The 9,463-nt window shown below is 44.6% G+C and overlaps 1 protein-coding gene across 1 annotated transcript in view; it reads right to left on the reverse strand.

The window, feature by feature from the left end:
- TNIK (TRAF2 and NCK interacting kinase) overlaps positions 1–9,463 on the reverse strand; it is a 318,039-nt gene that overhangs the window by 83,152 nt on the left and 225,424 nt on the right. Inside the window, exons 11-12 of the mRNA XM_019532732.1 lie at positions 5,842–5,908; positions 4,107–4,311 (exon numbers count right to left, since the gene is read on the reverse strand). Of these exons, the coding sequence (XP_019388277.1) occupies positions 4,107–4,311; positions 5,842–5,908 (272 nt within the window). The remainder of the gene's footprint in view (positions 1–4,106; positions 4,312–5,841; positions 5,909–9,463) is intronic.

Consider the following 9,463-nt stretch of genomic DNA (forward strand, 5'->3'; position numbering starts at 1 on the left):
GGGGGTTCCCCACATACGTCAGCAGCCTAAAAGCCTACTAATGGCACTCAGACCTTTTCTACTGATAACTTTTCTATGCAGGTATTTCTGGTCATTGCCAAAGGAAAGCTGTGAGATTACGGATACAAGGCCAAGTGGTCTTGAGAAGGCTTACTAAGGGGTGGTTGACATTATGAGAAAGTTCAAGAATGGTTGGTTTAGGACCATCCAATGAGGAGAACATACAAGTAATGAGATGAAACCAAAACAAGGAAAAGCCTAGTATGGTTCTCAGGAAGAATTTCTTGTTGACGAGTTCTACTAGGAGCAGGGCAGAAGGACGGAAGAGATCCATTTCATCGTTGGAACCCTAATAGGCCTTTCATAATCTCTAATTAATAAAATTCTATCATATAAACATTGCAATTCTGAAATCTGACCAGAGCATTCTTCCCTGGTCCCCTGGTGCTGCTCTGACTTCCAGCCGGCTCATTCTCTTATGCGGTTGACCTGGTGGATGGGGTTTTATTATGCATTTGGACTTTCTCTATTAACATTGTGATACGTCTGGTACTACAAGACAAGATGACTTTGAAGCCACCCAAAAGCCAAAGACAAAGCACATTTATTTGCTTTAGATGTTCCACCGAGTCTTAAAGACCAATTTTATATGAGTAAAAATTTGCAGCAGCAAATCTATCAGTAGCCTGCATGTTCAGTCAATTTCACTTTCCTGCATCATGCAAGAGTCATTTGCATGCACCTGACCCAGTTCTCTCAATCAAATATTGCTCTCAGTTAATCACCATAAATCAAGAATAATGTGACTGGAGGTGGTATTAAGCTGGCATAAGCAAGTGAAGAGTCAGGTCTTAAGTAAGAATGTACTGCTGCAGCTAACATATTTGGATTTAATTCAATGTTTAAGTTAACAAAAGAAATTGCTAACCTGGATAAACCCAATGATCAGCCCAACAGTCTAGTATCCTGTTTCGTACAGAAGTCAGGGTCAGATACTTCAGAAGAAGATACAAACAACCTTGCAGTAGGCAGCTATGGAATAACCTGCTTTTCCTTCTCAGCCTTACTAGTTTGAAGTTGGCCTGTGCCCTGAAGTACAAGGGTTTATTTTCTTCCCCCAAAAATTCACCTTATTTTAAAATCCTTAGTACAATATCTCTAGATTTCTTGCTAGCCATATTAATGGCATCCAGTAAATGGACCACGTATACACTGAACAACCAACCCTTGGCATATAGGCAAATACATCTTCAAAAGTCTGATTCAAACGGTGCCACTTGGAGAACAATGTGCAACCGCAAGCTCCCATACCATGGGACTAAGTACCCTTCTGCACACTCTAGCCACACATGCATTTTTGTGGGTATTTCCATTACACTCACATTTCCAAATATGGCCAATAGGAATGTATAAAGCAGCAGTACCAGCAATTGTAAAAACTTAAAAATGAAAAACAGTTGAAATGATAGATTCTTTTTGTCTGGCTTAAATTGCCAATGGCTAGATGTTTTCACTATCATGCTCTTATTTAGCAAGTTGAGAGAAAACTCCTGAAAAAGAAAGCTGGTACTCAAACTATCAGCCAAAAGCACAACATGCACTATCAGGTATTAGGTTAGCAACTGCTCAAAGCACAGCTTCTTGCTCCTGTCATGCCAGACCATGACCTGCATCAGAAAGCTGAGTGTAAGGTCTCAGACAGGAAAAAAAAGCCCAGCAACACGCTGTTCTTTGTAAAACTCTACAGCAATTTTATTTAAGATCATGGAACAAAACGTGATGTTGACATCTGAATCTGTCTTGGGCTGAGGACAATGTTCAGTTTCGGCTGCATTTTCTTCTCTTCTGCTGTGTGACATGGCAAAAATAGCTTAAAGGCCTCTCTCTTCCCTCCACTCTCCCCCATCCCTTTGGCACAGAATATATTTCCCTTTTATTTTAAAATCTAACATTTCATAGCAACATGTTATGCAAAAGGGAGGAAATAAGAGCCTGGGGGGACAGTCATGTGGAACAAAGGCATTAGTTTCAAATGCTGGATGCAGTGATAATTACTTTTTAATGATGAGAAAGACTGGAAAGAGAAAAATGGCTGATATCTCTAGAGCCAAGTGCATACTATAGGCTTTATCCTGTAAGGTACTCAGTGCCTTGGCTCCCAGTGAAATCAGCTTCTCACAGAATGGAGCCCCCTGGAACTTTTCCAAGAGCTCTAAACTCGAACCTTGTTTGGGGAAGAGGAGAGGAGAGGGAACGATTTGCTTCAATTTGAAGGGAATATATTAATACACTAGCAAGTATTGTATTCATTACAGGATTTCAGCTAATCTGGTGTCTGCTTTTATTCTTCTGTTGTTCCATTCCTCTAGTGCTTGCAGCAACATCAGTTTACAATGGCAGCACTGGCTTTCCTTATGATAGTCCTTAGATTATCATTTACTGCTGCAGTGGATTTTTTGTTTCTTTTTTTGCCCAATTTATTTCTCTTTTCAAAGCCACTCTTTTGACTGTCAATGGTACAGAGCGAAAAACAACCCTGACCTACAATTTATTGAGTGCAGAACATTCTGCACACTAATGATGTTACAGACCTACATATTTACCAGACTGAAAAATGCTTAGCTTGTGATTTGCCCCTCTGCTGTTTTTAGCCCTGAAGGAAGTTAACAGAACTGCCTTGAAGAACCACTCGCTGCTCTAACATGGCACACAATCAGTTGCTTGAAATTCTTTCATATCTAAGCTTCTAGCCTACGGTATATTGAATAGAAACCTAGAAAGTATACAGAGATTTAGGTTAAATATATCAGATGTGCTGTCTGATTCAAATTAATGCCGTGGATGCCCTGGTCATTCATTTGCTGCAAGTTCCCCCCACCCCACAAGACCTACCAGTGACCTCTGAAAAGCTCACTTGATTGCATTTAATGCATGAACCCTTAAATGAGGCTGCCGGGATGACTTCGGGATGAAATGGATTACAGACTTCTTGGTACAAAGCCAAATCACAAAAGGTAAAAAAACGAACAAAAACCCAGGAAACTAATGGCAAGTAGGTTCAAAACAAAATTAAGTGGTTCATGCATGGTGAGTAGTTGGTCCATGGGGATTTGCAGATACACAGAGCCACAGAGACATATACTGCAGCTGGATTCAGAGTAGGGTGGAGTTCTATGATCAACAGTGGCTGAAGTCAGTACATAAGACAAGGGTAATTAAATCTCATACTGAGGGATGTAAATGGATTATTAGAGAAATCAGGAGATAACTTGCTCCTCCCCCTTCCATGCACCTAACTGCAGTTGGCTAAGACTGAAATTCAAAGAGAGGTGACGAGCACTGTGTGTGTGGGGTGGGGGGGGGGTGTGGGTTTGAGTTTTCTTGCAGGTTTATACGTATCAAACACAGGCTACTGCAAAGGGAAGGATAACGAGCTTGATGCATCACTGGTATGTCTGGCACGGCAAAATTTAGGTTTCCATCAAAAGTGAGAGATGTGGTGCAACCAATGCCTCTGCAGTAAGGCATTTTTGTTGTTGTTATTTCTTTCCCTTATGGAGTATGTGAATGTGGGCTGGGAAGTAAGGGCATGAGGGGATGCCCTCCTTGGTTTGGAGGCAAGGCAGTGGGGAAGAGGGGGTGCTTTTGAGTATTAGGCTTTTGGAGCATTGCTTTTATCTCATTATTTTAATTTTTTTTTCTGTTTCTGTATATTTTTTATCTTATTGTAAGCTGTACCGAGCCTCTTTTGGGAAAAGTGGCATGTACATCACATAAATAAAACCTAAACCTGATGAAAGCTTCTGTGGACTCTTTTCAGGTCATTGTAACAAAGGGCTCATTATATTATTATTTTTCTATATTATTATTACATTATCTATGGAGAAGATAGAAAGTACTTCAACATCATAGAGGAGGGTGGTTTAAGGACATATATGGAACAGATGAACAGGCTTCTCGTTCAGTATAACAAAGCATTTGGGTTTATGCATGAGGTTAGAATATAGTCTTTAAAAAAGCAGATGGAGAACAGCATCTCAGCGATTGCTACACATAAAACCTTACAGCAGCATTAGAAGTCCCCTTGCATGACCCAGATCAATTACCTCCTCCAGCCTTCGTCTTTGCTCCTTCTGCTCCTCAATCCGTTTCTGCCGCTCTGCCAGGAGTTGCCTCTTGTGCTCTTCATTCTCTCGCTGCTGCTGTTCTAGCTGCTGCCGGCGCAAGGCCTCCGAGCGCTCCTTATTTGCTAGTTGAAGCCTCAAGAAATCCCGTCTCAGGGTTGATTCTCCAGGCAGATTGAGGATGGAGCTTCATGGGGAAGAAGCACCAGACAAGTTAGAAAGCCTGTTTTTAAGCCTCTGATGACAGTAAAAGGGAAAATTCTGCCCGTTTCTCTAAGTTTAGCTCCCTTTCCCTTTTGGCTTTTGTACTTCACCAGTGAAAGCATTGGATAAAACAGGGTGGACAGGAGAGTGCTGGGACAGTAACTGGTAGAGGAAAGGAGAAGATTACAATAAGAGGTGGGGAGGGCAGTTTAAATTTATCCCACATTGCTCTTCAGTCTCACTGTCTTCGCAGTGATCCAAGAAAAAACAAACTTTTTGTGAGGGACCATCCTTGCATTTGTGGCTTAGTTCACGTAAGAGAATACAACGGAATCTTGCACTGTTCACAAGCCCAATAATAACTTAATTCTGTAAGGTCCCCAAATCAAAGTCCCTTACGTTAAAGTGGCAAGTACTGTATTTAGTAGTTCACAAAACAGACGTAGTGTGAAACACTGCCAATTATTTAAATACTATCTCAGAGAAATAACGAAATAACCTGCTACTAAATTACAGTGGAACGGAACACTTATTACAATGGAATTACTAATTAAAAAAAAAAATCAAAGAAAGTTCTACTGCTATCGTGCTTGAGGAAGCAATCAGAACAGTTTCAGAGTGAAAAACTAAAATATAATTATGAAGCTATACTTGGAAATCAAGAACCACATTTTCAGGAACTGTCCTGAGATGCAACCTACAATTTTTCCACATCTGAGTTCTCACACCCATGGTTCTCTCCCATCACAGTTATTGCAAATGTAAGCATTTGAGGGATGGCAAAATTCTTTTGTACATGTGAATTCACTAGCTAAACAATCTGGGGAGTTATTCTGACAACCTGATTTGTTTATGCAAATATTTGTATATATGGTTTTGGACTATTTAAAACAGCATAGATGCAATTTTAGAGGCTTGATTCAAGTAAGTATATGGAAATATCATTTATTTATTGACAATCATTGGTAGTCAGCAGATAAGGTGATAAAAGGTCTTGCATGCTAGCCAGTGAAACTATTGATACAACCGTAACAATCTGGCAAAAGCGAAGTATGAGGCATGCCTTGAAGCTGACAAGTCATCCACTTGTCTGTACCATTACATGGAAGCAAAAAATATACAACCTTTGGTCATTCCTCCAGGTTTATATATTTTTAAATAAGAGCATAATAAAATATCAGCCAAATAATAAACACACAGAAGAAACAGATGCCAAGCAGTAAACAATTTAGTATGAGGGACCACCCTTTTCCTGTGGTTTTAATAGGCCATACTGCAAACCACAAAAAAAAAAAAAAAAGAGGTATCATTTTTCAGCTTTTTGGCTGAGGTGATTTGCAGCTTCAATTCAATATCCATTCATCATATTGGTGGGACTACGTCTTGCCCTTGCAAAAGCTGCATTCAATGATCAAATTTGTCTTTTCCACCTCTGGCCCATACGATCTATAATCCCAACTAATTTTACACAGTCAGTGGGATACAAGGGCAGAAATGAACATTCGATTTTTACCTGGGCTCGCCAGAGTCATTTTCTTCTTCTTCCTCTTCACTTCCACTGTACTCGTACTCTGTCTCATCTAGGAATATAACTGAATGTCAGTTCCCTTTACTAGAATCATTCATTTTTCATTTTTCTGTGGGTTGAAGACCCAGGGCTCTGGTGCGAGAACAGAAACTTAGGTGGAGACTCAATGTTCTTAAGTTTTCCCCCCGACATGGTCTGACTCTGAATGCAGACTAGACAAGCAAGAGGATGCAGGTCACGAGCACAGTGCACCCTGTTCTGCCCATGCACACAGCGGTCAACAAGCGGTCTCCATCTAGTTCAGGGGTAGATGACGGTTTTTGGCTGGAGTACCGAAAAACACCACAATGCCTACCTTGGAAGGTGCCAGAGTGCCGGCATGGCAGAAAAACAAAATGAGGGCAAGAGGTACATGGCAGGATGCCCCGCTTGTGCCCCTTGCCCCCCACCCAAAGCCCCTGCCCCACAGCCCGGACTGCTCCCAGCAGGGCTTGCAGCGCCCCGGAGCCGGGGCCGGCTGCAGCTGGGAGGCTCCAAAACAGCTGTGCCAGGCTCCCGCATCAGCTCCGCACCAGCGCGTGCAGGCGTGGCCTGAGGCAGCGCAGCCCCGTCTCTCCCCCACTCTTGGCACGGAGGTGATGAGCCCGGTGCAGCTGTTTTTTAGCCAGCCCGGACTCTGGGCAGCTGCAGCAAGCAGGCTACAAACAGCTGTGCTGGGCTCACCTGTGCCAGGAGTGGGGGAGAGAACTGGGCTGTGCTGCCTCAGGCCCCGCCCCCACCGCCCACTCCAAGGTGTGCCCGCACACGCCAGTGCGGAGCTGATGCCAGAGCCTGGTACAGCTGTTTGGAGCCTCCCGGCTGCAGCCAGCCCCAGCTCTGGGGAGCTGCTGCCAGCCGAGATCCTGGGACACTGCAAGCTCCTGGGACACTGCAAGCCCTGCTGGGAGCAGCCCAGGCTCTGTCGCTGGCAGCAGCTTCCCGCGGTCTCATGTGCCACACCTGGCATGTGTGCCAGGGGTTGCTGACTCCTGATCTAGTATCTACTGGGAATTTACTTGAACAATGGGATGAGTTAAGGGTGAAGTTCGGTCATAAATTCTGGGCCCAGCATGCCAGCGTCGATATGCTATGTGGCTCTACACTGATAGAGCAAAGGCACTGATTTCAATATAGAAACTGCCAATCCCCTTTGCTAATCTAAAAATATATCACTAAAAATATCAAATGTATAAAGTACAATCTTTCTAGCACATTTGCATGAACAAGCTAAGTGTACTGCAAGACTTTAGAGAAGTAAGATTTTAAAATTTAGATTTCAGTCCTGTTTTGAAGGCATAAACTTCCTTCTTCCTAGATATATATGCTTCATCCCTCCCAGCTAGGCTGAGGGTTAAGTAATCTGACAGAATGAGTAAAACTGGGCCCCACCAGAGTCAAAAGCAGTCACAGTGACCCACAGCTCAGCACTGCTCAGTATGTCTGTGTACTCCAGATACCCCCCCAAAAGGATCTGTGTGCTAATTAGCCTCTCACTCATGACTGGAACCAGGTGTTCATGTCACGAGTCCGGGGATCCTCAAAAAATTTATATGCAAATTTATGTGCAAGGTAATCTGGTCCAGCTTTATCTCATGGAGATCACGACAACACTAACTATATTTGACAGGCTGAGAGAAGATACTGGGTGAACTGTTTGGGCACCTGTTTGCTACACATTTATGGCTGGTGAAAAACACAAATCATTGGACATGGGAGAGAAAGGCACATCTCAGTTGTGGGAGTGAAGGGGAAGTCAAAATGCATGAAATATTTTGGCTCACCATAACTTGAGTTGGTGCCAAGGGGGACTGCGCGTAATGGGCACTACCATACATCTTATTTAGGTGTGTGGCACTAATCTATCCTTGGGGTAGGTTCCCATTAGCATCCTTGCCCAATATGGCTCATGTGTTATATAGTTGTGCTCAGTGTTGACTACATTTAATCAACTTCATAGATGGCTTCCACTACTGAGCACATGCTGCTTTTGGCAGCAGCTTAATGACAGCCAATGTATTTAATGAGGTTTTGCTGTGTGCAAATGTGAGACAAGAGGATTTTCCTCCCATGCTGATTAGAGAAAAATGTCATTTTGCATTTGAGTAAATATGGTAAGTCCCCTTTAACATCAAGTCAAGGGTCTGCACTGGAGGGCTGCACCCACTTAATTGAATCAGCTCCCCACTCAGCTGAGTTAAGTTGATCTAGTTAAACTGGAGCTCAGACTGCAAGCAGACAGGTTCCAAGCAGCACAATCTTAATAGTAACTCAGCAAGGCTCAGTGGGAACAGACTTAGGGCCTTTACTCAGTTAGTAGAGAGGCAACCGATATCTCTGTGCACATTGCAGGGGTTTTCAACCTTTGTGGATCAGTGTACCCCTGGCAGCCGGACATGGAGAAGTGTACCCCCGGCGGCCAGACACCTGGCCTATTGGATCGGTACTGATAAAAGGGGAAATGACATTATTGGCTATCTGCTTTTTTTTGGCCGTTGTAGCTGGTAACGTTTACCAATAATTATGCCTTCTGACCTGGGTTCCCTCTCCTCCAAGGGGCCACAGCCCCTGGATGACTGGGTTCCCTCAGGAAATGGCGGGTTTCCCCTTGCAAGTGGGAAGCATTCTAGCCTGCAAGGGGTCCTGCTTGGGGCTGCTGAGAGAGACGTAGGGAGCACTGTGTGCAGCCGAACGCATGCACGTGGCCAGGAATACATCTGGGCAGCATGGAGAGCAGTTCCCTGCAGGTAAGTCCATGGAGGCAAAGGGACTTGGGGGGGAAGGGGGGGCAAGATAGAGTCCCCTGTGGTGAAGGAGGGAGTGGGGTGGGGCCTGGGAACACTGCCCAGCCAGGGCAGTGCAAGGGACCCGGGGCCAAGGTGGGGAGCAGGATGGAGCTATGGGCAGCTCATCCAGAAGGCATGGGGGGCAGCTCCCCACCACTGCACGCACCCCCTTGGGGGAGACATGGAGGGGGCATGCGTCCCTTCAGACCGCTCACTGCCGGTTTGGGGCTCTGCTCTGCCGCCTTTCCCTCAGGAGTCCCACACTGGCCACATGCCCCTGCCTGCCCAGCAGCGAGGGTGGCGAGGTGCGCCCCCCACTACCAGGCAGGCAAGGGGTGTGCAGCCAACACAAGGCTCCTGGGGCAAAAATAGCAGGATGGAAAGCCCTGAGCTTACAGCAGGCAGCCTGCAACCACCCTTGGCCTGCTCAGCTCTGCTTCACTTAAAAAGAGTCAGCACAGTGGTGGCAGTGTTTGAACTAAAGCTCAATCAATAGGTTTTAGTTCAAGCACCCCCACTGCCATTTTTAAGTGCTGGAGCACTGATGCATGTGATGCAGGAGGCTGATGGAGCACACCAAAAAAAGGGTTTATTTATGTCAGTACTTTAAAATGCAAATTAAAGTACATCAGTTATCAGATCAGCATCGACCGATACAGCTGATTAATAATCAGCTATTGGTATCAGCTACGATATCAATGCATCCCTACCAGTTAGCTTCAGTGAGGGAACTCCAGCTACCTTGAGCAAGAACACTCAGACAATGGGGTTCAACACTGACAAGC

The sequence above is a fragment of the Crocodylus porosus genome, unplaced genomic scaffold, assembly GCF_001723895.1.
Source record: "Crocodylus porosus isolate Cpor-Errol unplaced genomic scaffold, CroPor_comp1, whole genome shotgun sequence".
Taxonomy (NCBI): Eukaryota; Metazoa; Chordata; order Crocodylia; family Crocodylidae; genus Crocodylus; species Crocodylus porosus.